This window comes from Sminthopsis crassicaudata, chromosome 6, assembly GCF_048593235.1.
Source record: "Sminthopsis crassicaudata isolate SCR6 chromosome 6, ASM4859323v1, whole genome shotgun sequence".
In the NCBI taxonomy this organism is placed as follows: domain Eukaryota; kingdom Metazoa; phylum Chordata; class Mammalia; order Dasyuromorphia; family Dasyuridae; genus Sminthopsis; species Sminthopsis crassicaudata.
Genome location: NC_133622.1, coordinates 164,010,691 through 164,036,218, shown reverse-complemented (window position 1 = coordinate 164,036,218; position 25,528 = coordinate 164,010,691). Strand labels below are relative to the sequence as shown.

Below are 25,528 nucleotides of genomic sequence, written 5' to 3'. Positions count from 1 at the left end.
AAACTTAGATTAAATGGAGAGAGGGAAGAACAACTAATAAGAATAAAGGAAATTAAATTGTGTTTAGGTGCAAAGGAGAAAATGTAGCCCAAGTCTTTGGGAATTTTGAAGAATTTTCATTAAATTACAAATTAATTAAATTCAAATTAAAAATTAAAAAACATTTTAACTGGGATGATCAGGGAAAGTTTCATGGAGGAGGTGGCATCTGAGCTGTGCCTTGAAGGAAGAGAATTATTTTAATAGACAAATATGAAAAGGGAGTGTATGCCTGGCATAAAAGGACTGATATAAATATTCCTTCATAGACCAAGAGATAAGAGGGAGCTTAAAGGTCATTGAGTCCCAGCATCTCTTTTTTGAGAAGAGGAAGCTTCACAAGGCTTGGAGTCTATAGGTTAAGATCAAGGAGTAGATTAGAGGGAACATAGAGTGTTTAGAGGAGGTAATAATGCAATAGCCCTGGGAAGGTTGATCAGAAAGACTCATATACCAGGTTACAAAGTTCATATTCTATCCTATGGTCAATGGGAAGATATAGACAGACTTATATTTTGTGAAATTATTTTGACAGCTGAATGAAGGAAAATGGGAAATAGGTAGAGAGAAGAGACCAGAAACAGGCAAGAAAGCCATTATAACACTCTAGGCAAGAAATGATGATGATGCTCTGAACAGGTGGGAGTGGGAGTGGAAAAGAGGCAATATAATTATACCCTTTCCCATATCCTGTTATATCATTGACTCAGGTATCTTAGAGATTCTTACCTTAGACTGGAAAGATCTTCAAAGGCTATTTAGAACAGTATTCTGGAGCAGCAAGAGGGTACCACAGTATATAGAGTACTGGGCCTTGGGGCTGGGAAGACCTTAGTTTAAATTTAGCCCAGGACAAATACTAGCTGTTTGACCTTGGATAAGTTACTTAATCTCAGTTTGCCTCATTTCCTCATCTGTAAACTAAGGATAATAGTAGTACTTACTCCCCCCTCCCACCCTGGGAAAATGATGTTTGTTGTGAAGATCAAATGAGATGATAGTTGTAAAATTATTAGCTTAGTAGCTGGCACTAAGTGCTATATAAATGATAGTCCTCATTATTATTATTGTTATTATTACAGATCAGAAAGTTAAGATTTGGAAAAATGAAGTGACTTGCCCACAGTCACACTTAGAGGAAGCAGTAGAGCCTGAATTCAAAGCCAAATTTTCTGTGTTAAAATCCAATGTTAATTATTGAGCTATTTTATTGAGCCAACACATTTCATTTAGTATTGGGATGGCCATATTTTATAGAAATTATAACTATCACGTCATTTTAGTAATGGAGAAACTTAGACAAAGAAATTAGGTTCTGGCTTGAGTCTGGCATCTTTAGTTCTGGGACAGAGGAATGGAGGGAGAGGGTGGTTTGGGGTCATAGTGAGGGGAGATTTAAAAAAAAAATGAAATGAAGCCAGATCCCTCTCTTCAGTGCATCAGTTTAAATTCTATACTTGCTAGGACAAAATGGCGGGCTATGACCAGGAAACATCATATCAAGAATCATGTTTGATCCACTGATTTTCCTTCTTTTTCCTTACTACTGAGACTAGGGATCTTTCTTCCATCATTAATTTTCCATTATTTGTTTTGGATGCTGGTATTAGGTCACTTATATTTCTTTTTTGATAAATGTTTATTTGCTTTGATAAATAACATGTTTTCATAAAGACTAAATGTTCTTTGTTTTCAGACAAAAATGCCACACAGAAATTTTTGGAGAACAACATTAGAGACGTGTGAGTCGACTTTTAATATAAGCTCAGCTAATATATTATCACCAAACCATTTAATGCTTTCAACAGGATTTTAATTCACGCATTATTATTGCATTATAAAGGAGATTTTGCCTTTTGGAGAGTATTCCTGGCTTGAAGTCAGACAGACTAAGTTGCAAATCCCTCCTGTTGTATTTACTCTGACACATGTAGGTATATGACCTTGGTCAAGTCACTTCTACTTGCCCGAAATAGGATCATGAAAAGTTTGACAGAATTGAACAACAAAAAATTTTATTCTCTATTTTATCTATAGGTTTTTAATGTATTTCTTTTATGCAGAAAATTATTGCATTTTATATTTGTAATTCATTCTTCTATTCTCTTTCTTTTATGGTTATAATTGTTAAGTTTCTATTTTTTTTCCCTAGCTATGTATCTATATGTAGATATGCATGTGTATCTCTATATATATTTTTTTAATCCTCCTTCAAATTTTCATTTAGACGCTGTAATTTTTTCTTACACTAATCTGATTCTGACTTCTTCAGTCTCTTCTTCCTTCTGTCTTCTACTCCTTATCCCATTTTTTGGAGTTTATTTTATTACTTTTCATTCTGTTTTATTTTAGTCTTCCATTTCGGAGTGTAGATGTGGTACCTAAATCCTTCTTGCACTCTTTGCCCCAACTTGATTCATTCTTTTATCTCAATGATATTAGTTTGTAATATTCCCTTCCAGGAAATGTTTTGACTTTCTTTCTTACTCATTTCCTTTTCTTAGATACTCTAGTCTAGAACTTAGTACCAAGAATATTAATTCTCAATGGAGACCATAAACAGTGCTCTCTGTAAACTTAGTCAAGAGAGTCTGTTCTGTTTCATTGATTTTTCTTTCATTGCTTCCTTTTGAAGTTAATGACCTTGAACACATGATGTTCAGCTTCTTCCAAGTCTCTACATTTAAGTCCCATCTTATTTTCTCCCTCCCTCCTTCTCTCCCTACCTCCTTTCCTTCCTTCCTTCCTTCCTTCCTTCCTTCCTTCCTTCCTTCCTTCCTTCCTTCCTTCCTTCCTTCCTTCCTTCTTTCCTTCCAGGAATCCTTCCTTCCTTCCTTCCTTCCTTCCTTCCTTCCTTCCTTCCTTCCTTCCTTCCTTCCTTCCTTCCTTCCTTCCTTCCTTCCTTCCTTCCTTCCTTCCTTCCTTCCTTCCTTCCTTCCTTTTTCCCCCTTTTTTCCTTCTTGGAATCTTCTATACAACTAGTCTTAGAGAGGTCCTAGAACAATCAGAAGTCAAATGACTTGACCAGAGTCACATAGATTGTATGGATTAAATCCTAGAAAGCAAGATCTCCTTGGCTCCTTTGACTACAATTTTTCCATACTGTATTGATGTCTTGCTTCCAACAGGTGGTTAATAAATGCTTATGTCTTTCATGAGATTCTCTTTCATTTATACCGTATATACCTAGTTTATTTACTTGTCTTCTTCATTAAAACATTTTTCTGTGTATTCCTAGTCCTGTGACTGACACATAGTAAGTGCTTAATAAATGCTTGTTAAATGTCTTAAATCAAACTAAATCTTTCAAATGAAGAAATTGTACAGCTAATAAGTTATGTCAGTTCATTCATTCATTTGTTCATCACACATTTAGGAAGCTACAAGGAGTAGGCAGCTATCATAGAAGGTAATAAAATAGCAAGAGTCATAGGCCCAGACTTAGGAAGACCTGAGTTCAAATCCTACCCCAGAAATTCATGAGTTGTGTGACTCTGGGCAAGTTATATATCTTTGCTCACTTCAGCTTCCTCAGTTGTAAAGTAGGGGCAATAATAACATCTACCTCCAAAGGTTGTTATGAAGATAAAGAGATGATATTTTCAAAGTTCTTAGCACTATGTCTGGCACATTGTAGCTACAGACACATATACACATCACACACATATATACATATATATACACATATATAATATATACATGCTAGCTATTATTATTATTTACCAGGTACTATATTTACCAGAGACTATATTAAGAGCTCAGGATACAAAGTCAAAGATGAATTAGTTCTTGCTCTTCAGAAGCTTATGTCTTATTTTTGTTATACTTGGAGCTAGAACTTACAACTTTTTCCATTTCAAATCATATTAAAATTGGCTGAAGTTTGTTTGCTCATGATCATTACTTTGAGATTTTCCAGGGCCTAGCAATAAGGATGATGTCAGTGATTGACTTGAAGAAAAAAGCTTGAGATCGAAAGCCTTAAAGATCTTTCTTGCTATGACTTCTGTTCCAGGACCACTATTGCATTTGCTCAATTTGTTCAAGAAGCCACATATGAAGAAATCACTGAATTGGTCAAACAGATGATCCAGTACAGTGACAAATGCATGGCCAACATGCAGCTACCTGAGTGTTCACGGTTAGCAGTAAGTGAATAAAGGATTTCTTTTGCTTGCCTGTTTTCCACCTAGAGGAAGCTATCACAAGAGCAAATATCTTTTAGGATGTCTCCAGTATATTACTTTGCTGTTTTATATACATTACTTCTGTATTTATAGTTGAAAAGGCACTTTCCCCAAGAAAGTTCTGTTCCATTTAGGGATGCCTCAGGAGCAACTCTTTTCTATGAATCTGAATCTTGAAATCCCTATGGATATAGTAAGGGATGTAAGGGATATTTGGCAAAACAGTTTCTTTTCAAATGACTTGACAATATGCCTCTCAGCCTTATAAAATAGCTTTTTTTTTTTTTTTAAAGCACTTTCTTGCTTTGTTGTTATTGTGCTGTCATTTTAGTTGTGTAATACTCTTTGTGACTCCATTTGCAGTTTTCTTAGAAAAGATACTGGAATGGCTTGCCATTTCCTTCTTCAGTTCATTTTACAGGTGAGGCATTTAACAGGGTTTAAATGACCTATATCCCCAAGGTTTATACAGCTGGGAAGTGCCAGAGGACAGATTTGAATTCAGGAAGACTCAGCACTCTGCCTATAGCCCCACCTAGTTGTCACTTTATTGCTAGAAAAATAATCTTATTATTTATTATTATTAAATAATATTATTTTATTACTTTCAACAAGCCTGCATGGCAGGCAAAATCAAAGGATTATAGCTTGAGAGGTGAAGAGTCAACTAGACCAACTCCCTCATTTTGTGGATGAGGAAACTGAGGCTAAGAAGTTAATGTTGACTTCCACAATATTGTGCTTCTAGAAGATCTCTATTAAACTTTTCCTTAGAAGAAACTGCCTTGTAAAAGCACTGATGCAATGAAATAAAAGATAAGGAATAGGGAAATAAGGATGTCATCAAAGTGAGAGCCCCTGGCAATAGTGAGAAAGCAGCATGAGACCTTTGAGCACATGAATCCTGGGGATAGAAGTTCTCAAAGGAGGAAACCAATGTCCACTGATGCAGGTGAAAAAAATAACCATTTTGCTTAGGCCCAACCAGAAGTATGGATTATTGTCTAATAAAGTAGAAATATAGTGGTTAGCTGGCATTGTGGATAGAGCACGGGGGCCAGGGTGAGGAAGATCAGAGTTCAGATCTAGCTTAAGATGTTTACTAGCTGTATGACCTTAGATAAGTCTCTAAACCTCTGTCTTGATTTCCTCATCTGTAAAGTGGGGATAATGAAAGCATTTCTCAAGGTTGTGAAAATCAAATGAGACAATAATTGTCAAGTGTTTAGCACAGTGCTTGTAACAAAGAAGTGCAATAGAAATATTAGCTATTATGATGATAATGATGATGATGGTAATGATGGTGGGATTTGCCCCACTAATATCCTAATTATTCATTGAATTGATTCCTCATCATCCAGGTAAAACTGGGCCTTATGATTAATCTGTTTTTCTTTCTCTTGTTTAGATCTATGTAATTCAGGACAAAATATGTGGGGTAAAGGAACTTTCCGACAAATACAGACTTTCAGAGTGTTGTACGGAAGATCCTTCCAAGAGACGACTGTGTTTCTTTGAACGCAAAAAGACTGATGTCAGTTTTCTGACTCCTTTCCAAATGCCAGACCCAGAGAAGGGGTGCCAGGAGTATGAAGCAGACCAAGAGGCTTTTCTAAATCAGTAAGGAACATTGTCACTAGAAAACTTCCCAGGAGAAGGGGTCTTAGCCCTGCTGGGATATTCAAGAACACTCACAATGATTAGGTAGTCTATAGGTTTTGAAATGGGAAAAGGTTGTGTTACTAGGTGTGGAAAGTATGATTTGTTCCCAGTGACATGGTAATGATGATAAAATTTGCACAGGGGAAAGTATGTCTGGGAACACAGAAAGGCCATTTAACTGCAAGCCACATTTAACATAAAGAAGGTTCCTTTCAAGATGATTGAATTCTACCCTCCCCATCTGCTTAAGGAGGAGACAGCATCAGCTTTGTCTTAGTTGTGCAAAGAAGATAAAATGCTTAGTGAAATGTATATAACCTGGAAGTATGGTGAACGAAAGAGATGATATTAACAACAGTACCTGTGGGTCTTAGTCTTAAAAGTAAATCAGTTACTAAAAGCATTGGACTGTATATTTTAAAAACCAATTACCTGGAACCAATACAATGGGATTTTAAAATTGGTATTATAAAATTTTAAAAATGGTATTATTCAGCTTTAGTGTTTATTAAAACTGGAAATTTTCTTCCTTTTCTTCCTTTTTTTTTTCTTCCCTTCCTCCCTCTCTCTTGCTTTCTTTCCCTTTCCTCCCTCCCCTCATCCTCTTCCTTCCTTCCTTCCTTCCTTCCTTCCTTCCTTCCTTCCTTCCTTCCTTCCTTCCTTCCTTCCTTCCTTCCTTCCTTCCTTCCTTCCTTCCTTCCTTCTTTCCTTTTCTTTCTTCTTTTTCTTCTCCAGCTATATCTATGAAATAGCCAGACGGAACCCATTTATTTTTGCCCCAACACTCTTGGCTCTGGCTGCTCGCTACAAAGAAGTCAGCACTAGCTGTTGCCAAGAAGAAAACAAACATGAATGCTTTCGCATAAAGGTATAGTATTTTCTTTTTAGTTAAAATCAACAGCTCTCCCAACTCTTTAGTTTAAAATGATAACTGTTAAATTACTTCTCATTTCTTTATTTATTTCTCATTTATGATATTACTTTTCTTGCTAATGCATCCTGGTCCAGTGAGTTTGGAGTCAAATTCCTTTTTTGCTATTTACTGCCTACTTCTCCTTGGACAAGTCATCTTTCCTCTTTAGATTTAAGTTTCTCTATATAGAAAATGAGCTCATTGGCCTCCCTGACTGCCAAAGTTCTATATTTATGATTCTATGATCCTGATGGCTTGTTTCATTAGTCAATGAATCTATTGGCTGCCAGCTGCTGGTCATATCTTCTCACGGCTTGAAATGAGCTCTGTGTGTCACAGACACCCATTTTCATTGACATTTTCTGGCTTCTATGTTCCTCTAAAATTGAATCAAACTCCAGGAAGTGATTAATTGGAAGGAAAGGTGATTATTATATCGTCAGTCCTCAGCTGCCCTTCCTATATGATTAAGAGAAATGGCCAGGCCCTGCAGTGGAGATGGTGAGCCAGACGTTGATCATATACTACAATTCACATATCTTTTTATGTGCCATTTTTCCAAGGCTAAATTCTAAGCATTTTCTGTGATTCTAGTCGTAACTAGAATGTGCTTATTTCTTTTTCATGTGAGAGTTTATAGAAAAATCTTACTTTGCACAGGAAGTAATAGGTAAAAATTTCAAGTATAGATTTTTAAAAAATGTTTTTGGTCTTTTGGTCTATTTTCCTCTTCTTCCTCCAGGCGATACCCATCACAAATGATTTAAAAGAAATCTCTGCTAAGCAGCAAAACTACTGTGGGATATTGAGAAAATTTGGATTCAAAGACGTGAAATTTCAGTGAGTTTTTTGCTTATGTCTCTGGTATTTGTACATAAAGCTAACATTCTCCCATTTCTTGATTTCTTCTCTTTAACAGAGAGAAAGTAAAGTAGAACTAAAGAGTTTTAGTACACAGGGATAAAGAGGGAGAGAAAAGACTATAATGGAAAGTATGGACTAGAGATGGTAGACATAACGGAATGCAGCTGGCATCAGAGGAGAGACAATGGGTTCCCTCTGACCAATGTGCCATCTCTGATATGAGGATCTTTTAGAAGAGAGGGGAGCTAGACTCTGAAGCGGAGGTAGCTGTTTGTTCCCCAAAGAATGATGATAAGAATCTATAAATACCATTCAGTGAGAGATAACCAGTAAGAATTGGAGAAAGAAAAGTTTCTGTTCTGACAATAGATAAATCCATTGTCTTTTCTTGGCTTATATCTTATATATGAGATTTGGCAACTAGATAGCAACCATTCATTTCTGTGGATTTTTGTGGTTCCAAAAGATATCAAGAATGGGCAGCATGGTGGAGTAGATAGAATAGGTCTTGAAGTCAAGAAGGCCTGATATCAAGTTTTTGTTTCCCAGACATACTAGTTGTGCAACTCTGGAGAAGTCACTTAACCTCTTAGGTAACCCTTCAGGGTTATAAATTGTAGATCTTGTATCTAGCAGCATTGATAAGGGGGATTCCCCCAACAGGAAGGCCCAAGACCAGTAAAATTAGAGATCTAATTCTCTTCCCACCAAAAACAAAAATGCTGACCAAACGGACCTTTGACAAAGATTATAATGTTTTGGACAAAAAGTACTAGCCCTTAAGAATCAGGAGTTGTTTTAATTTGAGCTGCTGATGAAAAGTAAGTGCTTTCCATGACTTCAAATGCACATTGAGCATCTAGCTAAAAAGATGATGTCTATTAATGAGATCTGGATTTTTATGCTATGGTTTAAAATATAGGAATGGATTATGCCCAAACTGGGCTGGTGAGAATGGATTTGACAGAACTTTCACAAGTCAATTAAAAGGCTTTAAATTGGAAGATTCAGTCTAAACTGAACTAGGATAAGGAGGAGAAAAGTAATTACATGTGATTAGATTAAGATTAGAATTAAGATTGGTAAACCACTTAATTAGCTTCCAGGAAGAGCACTAACAAAGAAAAAAAAAAAAAAAAAAAGACTATCAATAAAGATACTTTGCAGTTCAAATGCAAGAAAGGAGCCAGTCCTAAAAATCCATTGCATCATAGATAATGGTTTAGAATAGAAATAAATATTTTCCAGAGGAAGAATTGCAGATTATGCTCCAAGTAACTAATAAATTGAGAAATACAAATCAAATCTGAGGCTTTACAACAGACCCAGAAGGATGGATAATAATTAATATTGGGGTGTGCGAGTGGAAAGGCACACTTGTACATTATTAGGAGACCTGTGAATTCTGCAAAACAAATTGTAATTATTTTTTAAAATGTGACTAAAGTGTTCATGCCCTTTGATGTGAGATCCTAATATTACACAGGTTAAAGACAGAAAAACCACATACCACATATGCACACATATCTATGTATGTATATACATACATATACATATATAGCCACACTTTTTGTAGTAGCAAAGGATTTGAAACAAAGTTCTTTAGATGCCTATTTGGAGAATGGTAAAATATATTGTGGTCCGTGAATGGAATGGGATGTTATTGCATTGTAAGAAACTATGACTATGAAGATACAGAGATAAATGGAAAGAATTATATGAAATGATGCAAAGTAAAGAAAGAAGAAGTAGAAACCATTATCCATAATGGCTTGTTGTTCACTTGTTTTCCAGTCATGTCTTACTCTTTATAAATCTATTTGGGTTTTTTTGGAAAAAGATACTGGAATGATTTGCTTTTTTGCTTCTTTCATTTTACAGCTGAGAAAACGGAGGCAGATAGGAGTGTGACTTATCCAGGGTCTTACAGTTAGTGACTGTGGTTGGATTTGAACTGAGGGAAATAAGCTTTTCTGGCACTTTATCCATTGTACCTATAACAATATAAATGAAAAGGAAAAAAAAAAAAGAAACTGAATGCCATGTAATTATAATGATTGAGTTTGGTTCCCAAAAGAGATAAGAAAAAATGAATCTCCTTTCCTCAGCAGAGTGACTATGGCTCAGAGGAACAACTGATACACTGATAGACTTGATTAAGCAAGATTCTTGTTATCTTGTTATGCAGCCCTAAGGGCTAGAGAATTAGGGCCCTGGTCTAGGTATCACCACACACACACACACACACATCCCCCTAGAAGTTACCTAAGAGCAAAGGGGCACTCACACTGTCTGCCTCACAGGGTTATTGTGAAAAAGGCACTTGGTAAAGTAAAGATGACTTGGCAGTTAGGTGGCCCATGGATAGAGTATTGGGCCTGGAGTCAGGAAAATTCTTGAGTTTCTGAATTCAGACACTTACTGGCTGTGTGACCCTGGACAATACACTTAACCCTGTTTGCCTGCATCAACCCAATGGAACAGAGATAAGGATGAATGGATAGTTGCTGTCTCTGTGAAATGACCGATGCAGATGATGATATTTGCCTGCCCAAACTGCACTTTCTCTCACTTGGAGAGTGCTTGCTAAATCCAAAGCTTATTTCTGTCCTTTAAAGTTTGTTTACAGTTCTGTTTAGATAGCACTGAGTGCCACTTTATGACAAGTGCGTTCAATCCCAAGAGTTTTTCATAGATATATTTTCATTCTTGGGAATGAGAAGCTAGAGAGAGAGGTAAAGACGTGCATAATACAGAAGTAGAGAGGAGACAGATTTTAGCCAGATTTCTTTTTTTAAAAATTTCCCCAATTATATGTAAAGACAATTTTTAGTATTCATTAATTTTTTTTTAATTTCCAAAATTTCTTCTCTTCTTCCCTCCCTCTCACCCTAAAAGAGTAAGATTTTTTAGAGGTTATATATGGCTTAGATTTCTAGATTTTTAACACTTCTTGTTTTAAAATGTAGCATGAAGATTATGAATATTTGGTACGATGACATCTCTTAAAAATATGGTTGTTTTTAAGTGAATGGACCTATTTTATGTCCAACCAAGTGAAGGCAAGTTATGCTAATGGTTTTCTTCCAGCACAATTTATTTTTTTATTTATTTATTTTTTTAATTATTTTTTTTTTTTTTGTATTCATTTTTCCAAATTACCCCCCCTCCCTCTATTCCCTCCCCCCGACGACAGGCAATACCATACATTTTACATGTGTTACAATATAGTCTAGGTACAATACATGTGTGCGAATATCATTTTCTTGTTGCACAATAAACATTAGAATCCGAAGGTACATGCAACCTGGGCAGACAGATATTAGTGCTAACAATTTTCATTCCCCTCCCAGTGTTTCTTCTCTGGGTGTAGCTACCTCTGTCCATCATTGATCAACTGGAAGTGAGTTGGATCTTCTTTATGTTGAAGATTTCCACTTCCATCAGAATACATCCTCATACAGTATTGTTGAAGTGTACAGCGATCTTCTGGTTCTGCTCATTTCACTCAGCATCAGTTGATTTAAGTCTCTCCAGGCCTCTCTATATTCCTCCTGCTGGTCATTTCTTACCGAGCAATAATATTCCATAACCTTCATATACCACAATTTACCCAACCATTCTCCAACTGATGGACATCCATTCATCTTCCAGTTTCTAGCTACAACAAAAAGAGCTGCCACAAACATTTTGGCACATATATGTCTCTTTCTGCTCTTTAGTATTTCTTTGGGATATAATCCCAGTAGTAGCGCCCAGCACAATTTATTAATAGAGTTCAGCTGGATAGGTTGTGGTCTCTACTTGTAATGTGAGGGCCATGCCCATGAGATCGTGAGTTTAATTTTAAAATCTCTATTTAAATCAGAGTTGTTGCAGATAACAATGTCTTGCTTTTTTTGCTAAGCAGTTGGTAAGTGCTAAATGTTTATTATCAGCAGTGGATTTTGTGTTAAAGCAAGATTTTTCCTTACTTGTGGTCTTCAGCTTTTCTCTTCATTCAGATTTTAATTAGGCTTTGATTCTTTCTTATTTAATCAAATCTAGGTTGAGGAAGAAAGGGTTTTTTTTGTTTTTTTTTTGCCTTGCACTGATCAACAATTTGGTGTTGTGTGATTTGAACCCAAAGGTGCCTTTAATAAAAGTAATATGCTGAGATTGGATTCCAGTTTTGTTCTGCTCTAATAGTACAGCATAATAAAAGTATTCATATCTTTAGTCCATTTCATGAGCATTCATGGCTTGCCTGCTTTTAGTAGATATATACTGAAGCATTTCCTGTAAAGTGGGACAGATATTGTCAGTGATGTTTGATACTGTTGGGTCTTGCCTTTTTTTAATACCAGAACAGAAAGGAGTAATACTCTGTGTCTTCCATGAAAAACTGATTATCATGATAGTTTGGAGAAGAGCCAACCTGAAGGCCTGCTCCATCTCCTTTCCTTCTTAGAGCAATTGCATCACACTAATCCAATCAGTGGTATGGCCTGGGTCCAATTGTTCAACCTTTAAGGGTTCCTGCCAGATCTCCATTAGTGATCTTAGTGATCTCAGGGTACAGAGTCTCTGCTATATATCATCATTTTGCATTCTTTTCCATGATAAAGATGATGGGTTGGCCTTTGAGAGGTTAAAGTTCTGGGCCTGGAGTCATCATTTTACTTTGAACAATAATAATAATCTGACCAACTGTAGGAGAAGTGTTCTCTCCACCTAGTTGCCATTGCCATTGTTGTTTTCATCCTTCTTATTATTGACCAAGAACTGTTAATAGAACAATGTAGATTTTACTGCCTATTGTTTCAAATAATTTTAAATAATTTTAATTTTTCTTAATCAACTGACCAATCAACCAATATTTATTTATTTTTTTATTTTTATTAATTTTTATAATTATAACACTTTCTTTGACAGTACATATTCATAGGTAATTTTTTTTTAACAACATTATCCGTTGTACTCCCTTCTGTTCCAAATTTTTCCCCTCCTTCCCTCCACCCCCTCCCGTAGATGGCAGGCATTCCCATACATATTAAATATTTTATAGTATATCCTAGATACAATATATATGTGAACCGAATTTTGTTGTTGTTTCAACCAATATTTATTGATTATCTTCCCAGGAAAGCTGTGGAAATCAGCCAAAAATTTCCCAAGATTGACTTTAATGTTCTTAACAAACTCCTGGAAGATATTCCTAACATGCTTGATGGGTGTTGTGAAGGAGATGTAGTTTACTGTTTCCGAAGCAAGGTAAATTGTCACTAACAACACATGTATTTTGGAGAACAATGTTCTCCTTGCTTTGAGGCAGCCATCTTTTGCCAGGTAAGGGAAACGTTGGTGGTCTGTTGTGGCCTGTGACAACAATGGGATGCTTATTGCTTTTTGGATTTGTTTTTTTTTCCTCTTCATGCCCTTCCATACTTTGCACCAGCTGGTGTTTTAGGATGTCTCATGGGCCCTGTTGGTGAGAATGCCCTCTTCCAAGAAAATGATTTCACCCAGGGGCAGATAGCAACCCCTTCATGACTTGGTAAAGAAATCTTTGGGAGTTACCTGAAGTTCAGGAAAGTTAAGTGACTTATTCAGGGCCACACAGCTAGTAAATGGCAGAGACAAGATTCAAAGCCAGGTCACTGTGACTTCAAGTCCAACATTATCTATTATATTGTCTCCACTGGTTGGATTTTATATATAATTAAAACATTAAATCAGACTCTATTATTTGGAATTTAGGCAAATTACAATAAGCTGGGGTAACAGTTTCCCTTTAGTTAACAAATCATACCCCCAAAGTCCTAGAAAAGAAAAAAAAAGGATTGAATTTGGAGCATTTATTTTAAAATTATCATATTAATTTATAAAAATATTGTTCTTAAATTTTTTTAAAAAGACTTTCAATTTAAATACTGTTACAAATTATTCTTTTTTGGGGAATGAAATTTCCTAGGTAACATTTTGTTAGCTTCATTGGACTTGCTCTCTGAAAAGCTGTTCTGAAAGTCAGAAATCTGAATTTTTTTCAAAAATTGTCTATAATTTGGACTTTTTAAATAATTTAATCTCCCCCCAACCCAATTTTGTGCATTCAAGAAGAATGTTTATTGAACAGCTTGCATTCAGAAAGTTTAAATATGTAAGCTCTTTCTCTGATGGTTTTTCATTGGATAGCTATATTGAAATGCCTTAGCTCCAAAGAGATAGCATGCTATGTTGGAATGACCACTAGTCTTTAGGGAAAGAAGGTCTGACTTCAAATCTCAATTCTACCCCTTGTTAGCCATGTGCCTTTGTCACTTTATTTTTTTTTTTTTTCTGCAACTCAGTTCCCTCAGCTAGAACATAAGGATCTTAATTCTTTTACTATTTATCCTCTTGTTTTTTGTAAGTCTGAAACAGCTATGTTATATTTATCCAAGCTCACATAGAATCACTCCATGTGAAAGAAATCTCTTTGAACCCTAGATAATAAAATTACCTATCAACTGAGGGTAACACTAGTTGTATCTTCAGTGGAGAATTGTTGTTTGTCCTTCATTTTCAAAGAGAATCGATGGTATCATGGAGTGATGTCTTGACTCCTGGATGGATTATGTGAAATATTTTGTAAATGATAGGAACATCAGAGCAATATATTGTTGTGGAAATGGACCTTCATTGATGTCACAAAATTATAGCATCTCTGAGGCTTAGGAGGACAGAATTGAAAAGAATAATAAATTAGCTTTCCCCGTAATTCAGAATTGATGGAAATTTAGGAGATGTATTTCTTCTTAAATTGTGCCATCATGAGTTCTGGGGAATAAAGCCTTCCTCAAATCAAGAATTCTCTTATTATGAAGTTAATACCATAACTTCTATAGATAGTAAATAGGAGACCCATTAAATAAATGATTTCTAGATGATAGTTATAGGCTATAGGTTATAAAAGGAAACCAAACAAATGAGACAAATGTGAAAAGTTGACCTGTCCAGCAGGTCTTCAACGTGGGTCAAAAAAGAAGGACATAGACCGAAATTAAGGCAAAAGCCTGCGGGGGCTAAGACAGCCCGGGAACAGGATCTAGAGAGAGAGAGAGGGGAGACTACTCAAAGCAATGGTCAAGCATGTCTCGTTTATTGGCTTACAGTTACAGAATTTATAGGCAGAAAAACCGCAATGCCATGTATGCATAAGGATTGGGTAGCATGATAGATGAGTCAAATATTTTTGTAACATTTACCAGGTGCAGATTATGAGACGGTTAGGGGCCCAAGGACGGGGTGGAACAACGTAGTTTTGTCTATTCCATATCAGTTCTGGGAACTGTGGTCTTGACATTCCTCAGAAATCATCAGCCTCAGGGCCGTGGTGACCTGGGTTTGTTCAAGAGGGGGGAAGAGCAAGGGGAAAGATTGGGGAAGGTTCCTGACAAAAAGTAACTTCTGTTTGACCTTATATAGGCCAAGATTATAGACTATATCTGTTCAAGACCAGACTCCATCTCCAGCAAAATTAGAGACTGTTGTCAACTCACAATACCTGAAAGGGGAGAATGCATCATCATTCACTCAGAAAATGATGATAAACCCAAGGATTTATCTCCAAGACCAGAGAGATTTACAGTAGGGGATGATGTTTGCCAACGTCTGCATGAAAACAAAGAAAACTTCCTGATTGAGTAATGTAACTTTATTAACCCTTACAATGAACATAGAGAGGGATACAAGAAAATCCTACCAGCTTGGATTAAATTGGATGAGAATTTATGGGAATCAGTCTAAAATATGGAAATTTTTTAAAAAAAGTCAAATTATGTTGGGATGAACAACATGGTATAATAGAAAAATCATTAACTCAGGAGTTAGATGAATATGAATGTGAATCCTACTGTGTGATCATGGATGTTGGACTAGATGGTATCTGAGACTGTCCTCTAGAATTATGATCCTATATTGCTTTCCTGCATGCAAAACAATTTCAAACAACTAACTCCTTCCCCTCCAAATGGCCAAAATGAAGCTTTATTGGACATACACATGCATCCCCTTTGTAAGTAACTTGAGATCAGGAACTGTCTTTGTTTTTATTGATTTTATCCCCAGTGCTTAGCACAGTACCTAGAACATTTATTGGATTGGATTTCAAAATAGTTCAAAGAAATGCTCCAACATTGTTTTTCTTGTCTCCCTAATGAATAATCTTCCCTTGTTTATTCAATTAGTTACCAACACCTGTTAACCTTCCTTTCCTTTTTCTCCAGTCAGCCACCTTCCCTGAAATTCTAATCTGAACTATACTTCATCATGGCATAATTGGAACCTTAGGATCTTGAGAGCTGTTTAAGCTCTGAGCTGAGGAGTACCTCATCAGGTCCATTTCATCAACCTAGAAAGTCTTTAAGTAGGGGGCATGTTTTCTGATGAACCTACTGGATGAGTTTATAGAGGTTTAATTACAGACTGGACTTATGGTACTAAAATGTACTACCACAATGGTTCACAAAGGCAAGCTACTGTGTTGTGATCAACATTAGTGGAGCAGATATGCTGATGAAAATGTGCATGCTTGAAGTATCATGCAGTGGTCACCTTGCATCTTCTTGAGTATCCAAATCAGAGGAGGAATTGAGCCATTACAATGACAGGAGTAGGGATAGAAATAAGATTCCCAGATGGGGATACTCTCTTCACCAATGCAGGTCTTGACACTTTTTTCTACCACATTTAGTTTTAGAATTGCCTAATTCTCCAAAAGGTGAAATGACTTGACCAGGGTTCAATAACAATTATTAGTGGACTTATGTTCATTGGTAAAGCATAGAAATGGACCTTCTGCTACCTCATTCATATAATTTAATGTAATAAAAATATGTCACAGGATTCTCTATGAATATTCAAGACGACATCCAGAGTTTCCTCATTCAGTGCTGTTAAGGATACCTGTGATATATGAAAAAAATGCTGGAAAAATGCTGTAAAACTGAGAATCCCAAGGAATGCTATGACCATGAGGTAGGTACCACAGAAAAATCAGCAAATCAATGGAAATGATGGAGACATCAAAATTTAAATGATAATCTTTATTGACTTTATTGATTTGCTTTCTTTGCCAACAAGACTCACTTTCTAAGCCACTACTATCATATATCTATATTTATGGAAACAACATAGGGTCAGGGGAAGGTATCAGAATTGACCTGATGAACTTTTCTGAGATTTCTTCCTTTGACTTAGAATTTAGATGAAGAAATAAAAACAAAATTATAATAGAAAAAATGCATTTGTAACCTTGGCTTCAAACCTGTTGCATTTGCATTAGATTCTCTTCATCTCTTCATCAATGGAGAGAATGAAGACTCAATAATAAGTTGGCATCTGAGCTTCAGAAAAGAGAGTGCACATGTGATTCTAGATTGTCTCATGAGAAAGACCCATGGAGAAAATAGATTTTGGAAATCAGTGATCTGCCATTCAAAGTCTGTTCTCTTTCTCTTTCCTTTCAGAAAGTAGGAAAGGGCAACTAGGTGGTAGCATGGATAGAGTACTGGCTCTAGACTTAGGAGAACCTGAGTTCAAATTCAGCCTTAGGTATCTAATACCTGTGAGATCCTGGGCAAGTCACTTAACCCTGACTAGAGGGAGAGAGAGAGAGACAGAGAGAGAGAGAGAGAGAGAGAGAGAGAGAGAGAGAGAGAGAGAGAGAGAGAGAGAGAAGAGAGAGAAGAGAGAGAGAGAGAGAGAGAGAGACAGAGACAGAGACAGAGAGAGACAGAGACAGAGAGAGAGAGACAGAGAGAGAGAGAAAGATAGAGAGAGAGACAGAGAGAGACAGAGAGAGACAGAGAGAGACAGAGAGAGAGAGAGAGAGAGAGAGAGAGAGAGAGAGAGAGAGAGACAGAGAGAGAGAGAGAGAGAGACAGAGAGAGAGAGAGAGAGAGAGAGAGAGAGAGAGAGAGAGAGAGAGAGAGAGAGAGAGAGAGAGAGAGAGAGAGAATGGAATCATGTTTTTTTTTTTCTCTTAATGAAGAAAGAATTTAGTTTCTCCTCTCCCAAACTTACATGGTAATGTTACCCAGACTCTCAGGGAGGAATGTGATATTGAATCATCACTCTCCACCAATGAGTATCTTATGTAAATATTATTTCAGGCTAAAGCCAGGGATAAACATTTTGATCATTGTTCAATCGATGTCAATTTGAGTAAGACATCCTCTAGGACTTTTTTTTTTTTTTTTTTTTTTTTTTTTTAGTGAAGTTTATGAAGCTATTTTGCTAACCTATTATAGAGCTAAATTAAATATTCACAAAAATAATCCTATTTATTTTTCAGGAAGAAGAATTCCTAAATATAACAGTGAAAACCCAGGCCATTACAAAAGAGCAATGCAACTATTTCCAGAAACAAGGTGAAGAAGGCATCCTCAGGCAGTAGGTGTTTTTGACTTAACCAATTTAATTCTTGATCAGTTGATCTGATGAACCTGAGAATGGGGACCAAAAATTAAGTTTAGCAGATTTACAGCTAGGTAGAACCTTAGGTCATAGATCACCTCGCTAGTTAATCTAATTTAACCCATTTGTCTTACAGGTGAGGAAAATGAGATTCAAAAAAGTGTAGGGATTTGGCAAAGGTGAGAGACAGGATTTAACCTTCAGTCCTGACTCCAAATCCAGTCCACTTTCCACTTTACCATTGGGTTCCTCTTCTCTCCTCTTCTCTATGGGGCCAGTCCTCATCTTCTTGTGCCTGGATTGTTGCAGAAACTTGTTGGTCAGTCTCCCTATCCCCAATCTTTTCCCATTATACACACTGATCTTCCTAAAGTGGAAATCCTCCTATTCAATAAATTCCAAAGGCTCCCTTCTCTCTCTCTGTCTCTGTCTCTCTCTTTCTCTCTCTGTCAAAAACAGATAGAAAGCATGCTATCCAAAAACTAAATTGTTGCTTCATAGGTCGGTCTCTCATAATTGTAGAGAATGAAAAAAGGGAACCCAAAATTCATTAAATAAGGAAAACTGTTCCCTATCCTTTTCTTTAATATTATTTTATTTAAAAAATCAGAAATACTATAATTGTAAAATGAGAAATATATATACATATATATATATATATATGTAAAGCTCTTAGCACAGTATGTGGCACATAGTAAGCATTTAATCCAATCTTATTCTATTTCCCTTTCCCTTCCTTTTCCTTTTCAAATTTGTAGATAAAAAATTTAAATATCATTTATTTCAATGTATTATGTAATGATTAGAAGAATATCAATGCAATTTCATTTCATCCTATTTGGGTGATGTTTGTTAAGTACCTGTTATAATGTAGGCATTGTGGTAGGGTATAAGGTCATACAAAGATAAAGCCATACCTGCCCTCAAGGAGCTTCCTTTCTGTTGGGTGAAGAGTAGTAGAATACAACAGTTTAAAGAGATGTTGTATATCCTTCCATACATATACACAGAAATATATGTGAAATGTATTATATTTATAATAAATATGCATATAAATACATACACAATTATTTAAGGAAGGAGAAAATATTGATAGAGGGACCAGGAAAGACTGTAGAAGCGTGTTCATGAGTTGAACCTAGAAGAAAAGCATAGTTTCTAAGAAATGAAGGTGAAGATTTGCATTTCAGGCACAGAGGATAGCCTCTAGAAAGATAGAGGCACATGAGATAGACTCTTGAATTTGGGGACACAAATTTGGAAAGTTTGTCTGGAATGTGGAGATTCCCCCACATGAAGGGGGATTTAAATATCAATTAGAAGAGTTTGTATTTTGCTCTAGCAGGAATGAGGAACCCTTGGAAGTTCTTGGGCAGGGGAGTGACTTCCAAAAGCATTCTTCTGCTTTTAGTAGATGATTTTCATGGCTGGACAGAAGATATGTAAAAGAAGCTGGAAGCTAAGAATCTAAATGGAAGCTATTTAAGTCTGGGGAGACTTGCACACTTAAAGATAGAAAGGAGAAAGATAATCAATAGAGAGTATAACATGAAGATTGGAAACCAAGGATGGGGAAGCAACAAAAAGAAGCATGTGGACAAGTGTCAAAGGCTATAGAAAACTAAGAGGATGAGAATGAAGGAAAGGTCATTGGATTTAGTAAGAGGTCATTGAAAATGGTGGAGAGAGCAGATGCAACATAAGGATTAGTATGGAAGTCAAACTGAAAGAGTGAATGGACAAACAGAAAATGGAGGTAGTGAATATAGAACTTCTTTTGAGAAGTTTGTGATTGAAGAGGAGCAAAGAGATAAGATGAAAAAAGGCTTTAGCAGGTCCAAAAGGGGTCTATTTAGAATAGGAACAGATTGGTGGTACAGTGGATAGAACACCCATCCGGAAATTACAAAATATCTGCATTTAAATCTGACCTCAGACACTTAACTTGATGATCCTGGGCAAGTCACTTAATCTTGTATGCCTCAGTTTCCTCAATTGTAAAAGGAGCTGGAGGAGAAAATAGCAAATCACTACGGTATCTCTGTCAAGAAAATCCCAATGGGATCCCAAAGAGTCAGACATGACTAATAGTTAAACATAGAACCCTGTTCTTATTTTGGAGTTGATTGTTCTCAGGACATACAGAATGTTCAGAACATCTAAAAAAAGATACAATAGACTATTAAGCAGCTACTTGTTCTCAGATGAGTCTGGAAAAAAATATCTGATAAACCTTGAATGTGTCAGAGAGAGGAGAGAGAAGGGCAGAGTAGTGACAGACATGGACACAGGTAGGAAAAGAAGAAGGAACTGGGTATAAACTCTTGCTGAAGTACTTTCACTTATAGCTAAGTGAGAGATGTCAGTTACACAGTAGTCAAGTGTGGGAAAACATCAAATCTTTCTTGTCCAGAGATCAATAACCACTTATTCCCTTAGGTGCCTTATATTCCTCACCAAAAAAGCACCACAACTCTCATCACAAGAGCTCATTTCTCACTGCCAGAAATTTGCTACCTCTTTCACTAAGTGCTGTCCCCTGGAGGAAAAGCAACAATTTGCTTGTGTTGACAATACGGTAAGTACTTCATGGTCCCATTACCAATATTTCATTTATAAAAAGTCAGAACTCATCTAATTCTCTCCTTGTGAAATTTTTTTGCCCTGCAGAAGAAAGATGAAAAACCATAGTATCCAACTGGGGTGCACAGACCCCAGGGATATGAAAAGAATATCAAGCAGCAAAATTTTTGGTAAACCCTTGGATAAGAAAAATTAATATCTTGATTTTATTTCTTTTGTGTGTGTGCATAGTAAACTCTAGAATTTATTTTCTTTTTGACTGACCAAGGGACTTGGTAAAGTTTACTGAAAGCCGGTAGTATATGAGAATCAAAAAAAGATTTAGACTCTGAAACAGATGTCTAACTCAGTGGAAGAATAGCGAGCTTTGCTCATTTCCAGGTGATACTTTCTATATATTTTTCTGAGCCAATCATTGTTTTCATCATAGAAAGTGAAGTTTTTCTATGAGTCTGCTCTGCCATATCTCCTTCCTTCCCCTCAAAATGGAGAAAATATCTACAAGATATTTTTGGAGAGAAATTCCCTAAAGTCCTAAATTGTGATGTAATTCTGGAATGAAAAACAATTACTTCAAGGTATTTTTGCTCCAATATCTACTTCCTGTGATTTCTTCCTGGAACTCATTTGCCTTATGTGTAAAAAGAGAGATTGGGCTAAATGATTTCAAAGCATCATTTCTATCCCTATATCTATGGTACTATGATTACCTTCTTCCCACCCCCCCAAACAAAAAAAAATTCTGGAGAAAGTTATTGTCACGTTAGAGCTAAAATGGACTTTAGAGACAACTTAATTGATTCCTTTGTAAAGATGAGAAACCTAAGACTCCAAAACCCCAAATAATTTGCCTGTCACCTAGCAAATGGCATTCAGAACCTTAAGCCAGTTTTTCCTTTTAGTCTATTTCTTCTTTCAAAACAAGACTAAAATAGCGACATATATATATATATATATATATATATATATATATATATATATATATATATATATATGTATATGTGTGTGTGTGTGTGTGTATATTTTTTTGGGGGGAAACTTAGGTCATTTATTTTTTTTTTATTTTATTTTTTTATTTTTACAAAAATTTTTTACATAGGTAATTTTCCAGCATTGAAATTGCAAAACCTTTTATTTCAACTTTTCCCCTCCTTCCCCTCACCTCCTCCCCCAGATGGCAGGTTAACCAATACATGTTAAATATGTGAAAATATAAGTTAAATACAATATATGTATACATGTCCAAACAGTTATTTTGCTGTACAAAAAGAAATGAACTTTGATACAGTGTACAATTAGCCTGTGAAGGAAATCAAAAATGCAGGGGGACAAAAATAGAGGGATTGGGAATTCTATGTAGTGGTTCATAGTCATCTCCCAGAGTTCTTTTGCTGGTTCAGTTCATTACTGCTCTATTGGAACTGATTTGGTTCATTTCATTGTTGAAAATGGCCACATCCATCAGAATTGATCAGCATATAGTATTGTTGTTGAAGTATACAACGATCTCCTAGCCCTACTCGTTTCACTCAGTATCAGTTCATGTAAGTCTCTCCAGGCCTTTCTGAAATCATCCTGTTGGTCATTTCTTACAGAACAATAATATTCTATAATATTCATATACCACAGTTTATTCAGCCATTCTCCAATTGATGGACATCCCCTCAATTTTCAGTTTCTGGCCACCACAAAGAGGGCTGCCACAAACATTCTTGCACATACAGGTCCCTTTCCCTTCTTTCAAATCTCTTTGGGATATAAGCCCAGTAGTAACACTGCTGAATCAAGAGTATGCACAGTTTGATAACTCTTTGAACATAGTTAATGGAGACATATTTTACATGATTTCACATATATAACCTACTTAAAATTCTTACTTTTTTTAGAGAGAGAGGAGAAGAAGATTTGGAATTCAAAATTTAAAAAAATGAATGTTAAATTTTTTTTTAAAGAACTTTAAACCAGAATCTAGAAGTCAATGCTCTTTTTTCCTACATCATGTTTGTGTGGGATATGGACCCCAGTCAAGACTAGTTCAAAATTTGTGTCTGTTTGGGGTCAGAATGGAAAGAATATAGAGGATATCACTTGGGTAGAGGCTGAGCCTGAACTATACCATCCTAGGGTGGAGGTATTTATGATCCTTTTCAAATGGTTGACCTTTCAGAACTCTCATCTCCAAAGCTTTCTGACTAGATTTCATCAGCCTCTTACAATTACATCCTTGATATTGCAATTGTCTCCCAGCTGTTTCATGTGTGTATGTTTTACCTGAATAGTAACATTATAAGCTTTGTTAGGACTATTACTCTTTTCCCTTCTTGTTTCTAGGCTATGGTTATGGATACAGGAGGGAATTCTTTTTAAATGGATGAATAAATCCATAAACTTAAGTCCATTGAAATGGCTAAGATAAGTACTTTAAAAAATCCCTTTCATCTGTATTTGACCTCTCATTTTCTCTTCATACAGGCAGGCTTAATTCTTGGAGAGCTTTGTGGAATAAATAAAAATCAAACTATAAATCCAAGTGTGGATAATTGCTGTGAATCTTCACCTGCATTCAGACCACTGTGTTTTAATGATCTGCCAATAGATGAAACATACACTCCTCCAACATTCCTTGTTGAGGTGTTCACTTTTAATATCTCTTTGTGCCAGGGAATGGAGCAACAGAGAAAGAGACGAGAGTATGTAATATTCTCTTCATTTTTATCCACATTCCTTTCGCATGTACTTTGTGATGATTCATGTCTTATTTAAAAAAAAAATAACCCAACCATATTAAAGAGAAGAAACTGTTTTCAGTGTTGAAATAGGAAATTCTGAAAACTATTTTCATGAATTTGTCCTTGCAATTTCCAAAGAAGACACCGAAACTTTGGTTTATAAAGGCCAACTGAGTTTTCTCCCATTGCTGAGGATTAGTTTAAAAGGAGCAAAAAAAAATGTGCTAGATTAAGGCTCCCAAAGAACTAGTGACATTAAATTGGCCTGAGTGACTGCTGAGTTCCCATCTAGTAATATTATTCTTTGATTCTTCTCCTGGAGAACTACATTGGTATATTCACTGGAAGTATGGCTAAAAGTTTTACTTTGTTCTTTTTATCTGTCCAATTCATACTTCTTTTTAGGTAGGATATGAAGCCCACTTAAATCCTCATCCCCCAACTGCAGCCCTAAGTCGGTAATGGCCTCTTCCATCTCAGGCATCACATAGTACTAGATTTTATCAGTCTCCAATGCATTGATCATTTATCGCCTTTGATGACTCTGGAAGGCTATGCGCAATTCTACCTCACTTGAATCTAAGTCACACTGGAGTCAGGACATTACTCTGTGATAATATTGGTTCTTTCTAAAAACAAAGGATGAACAGCAACAGCAACAACACAGAGGCATCATTGAATACTGGATAGGGGCCAGCCTCACAGCCAGGAAAACCTGTGTCCAAATCCCTTAATTTCTCAGTGATCTAGGCAACTAAAACTATAAATTTCAGAAAAGTTGCTGACCTTCATTGGTAGATGGAAGATCTTCTTTTGGCAATTCCATATACTGATAAAATCATGAGGTCAATTATTATGTATTATATATATGTAACTATTATTATGTATTATAGTCCTATCCCCTACTAGAATGGAAATTCCATGAAGGTAGGAAACCTTTCTTATCTATGTTTTATATCTACTCCAAAGCTAACATAGTATTCAAATAGAGAAGAGTTCAATAAATGTTTGTTTAATTGAATGTTTACCTAAGAAAGAGGAAAAAAGTTACCAATAAATATTTGTTAAGGGCTTATGTGCTAAGTGATGAGAATACAAAAAAAGAGCAAAAGATATTCATTCTTACAACGAATTTACAATCTAAGGAGACAGCATGCAAACAAATACCTATAAAATTTATTTTTTATCTTTTAGGACAAGGTCATCTTTAAAAAATAACTAAAATAATCCTAGACAACTCCATAAAGCAGGTTATGTTTATACAAACATAGGAAAGATTATGGACAAAGAAAGGGAACCTTGATTTTAAGGGAAAGAGGTTTGGGAATAAATTCCATCTCAATTACTCAGCACAATCAAGTTAGTCTTCACAGTCCATATTCCTGCGCCTCCTCCTATGCTTGGTTTCTCACATCACTTTGCCAAAAAGTCATAGACTTCTGAAGAGTGCAGCCATATGCATGAACCTCCTAAATGGAGAAAGAAAGCCTATGAATGATGCTTTAAGGGCCCATTCTGTTCCCTTGCTTCTTCTCTCCATTCTTCTTAAGAGAAGTGAAAAAAAAAAAAGAGATCTGATGATTATCTGTTTGAACTTTAGGCTAATTGTGAACCTTGTGCAACAGAAGCCTCTTTTGGAAATGCAAAAAGTGATGCAAGTAGTTTCAGATTTTTCCACACTGATAAATTGCTGTGAAACAGAGGAAAAGGAGTCCTGCTTCAAGGAAGAGGTACAGATTCCATTTCCCTCACTCCAGTAATTGAATGTTAGATGTTAAATGCCGGTACCCATATGGAACACTGGACGACCTTGAATTAATCTAGAGTGAAAGACACTTCTTTACTTTAAAAATCTCTCCTATCCTATCTTCTGTAGAATGACTGTTTTTACCCTGGAAATTCTCCCTAATATTGACCAGAGATACATTTTTAAATGTTCTCTGGCTATGGGGTTAAAGAACCTGGGTTTGAAACGTGCCACTGGGGAAGCCTACCTGTGTGCCCTTCAGTGACTCACTTACCTTACAGGTTCTCAGTTTCCCCATGTGTAAAATGAGAGTTTGGGATCAGTTGGTTTCTGATATTCCTTCTACCTCTAGATTTTTAACTGCAAT

The 25,528-nt window shown here is 36.0% G+C and overlaps 1 protein-coding gene across 1 annotated transcript in view; it reads left to right on the top strand.

The window, feature by feature from the left end:
• AFM (afamin) overlaps positions 1 to 25,528 on the top strand; it is a gene marked incomplete at its 5' end in the record, with an annotated part of 29,060 nt that overhangs the window by 1,517 nt on the left and 2,015 nt on the right. The window contains 13 exon segments of the mRNA XM_074275764.1: positions 1,736 to 1,781; positions 4,055 to 4,187; positions 5,635 to 5,846; positions 6,624 to 6,756; positions 7,544 to 7,641; positions 12,789 to 12,918; positions 15,112 to 15,329; positions 16,529 to 16,604; positions 16,606 to 16,662; positions 17,981 to 18,078; positions 20,542 to 20,680; positions 23,158 to 23,375; positions 25,015 to 25,144. Of these exon segments, the coding sequence (XP_074131865.1) occupies positions 1,736 to 1,781; positions 4,055 to 4,187; positions 5,635 to 5,846; positions 6,624 to 6,756; positions 7,544 to 7,641; positions 12,789 to 12,918; positions 15,112 to 15,329; positions 16,529 to 16,604; positions 16,606 to 16,662; positions 17,981 to 18,078; positions 20,542 to 20,680; positions 23,158 to 23,375; positions 25,015 to 25,144 (1,688 nt within the window).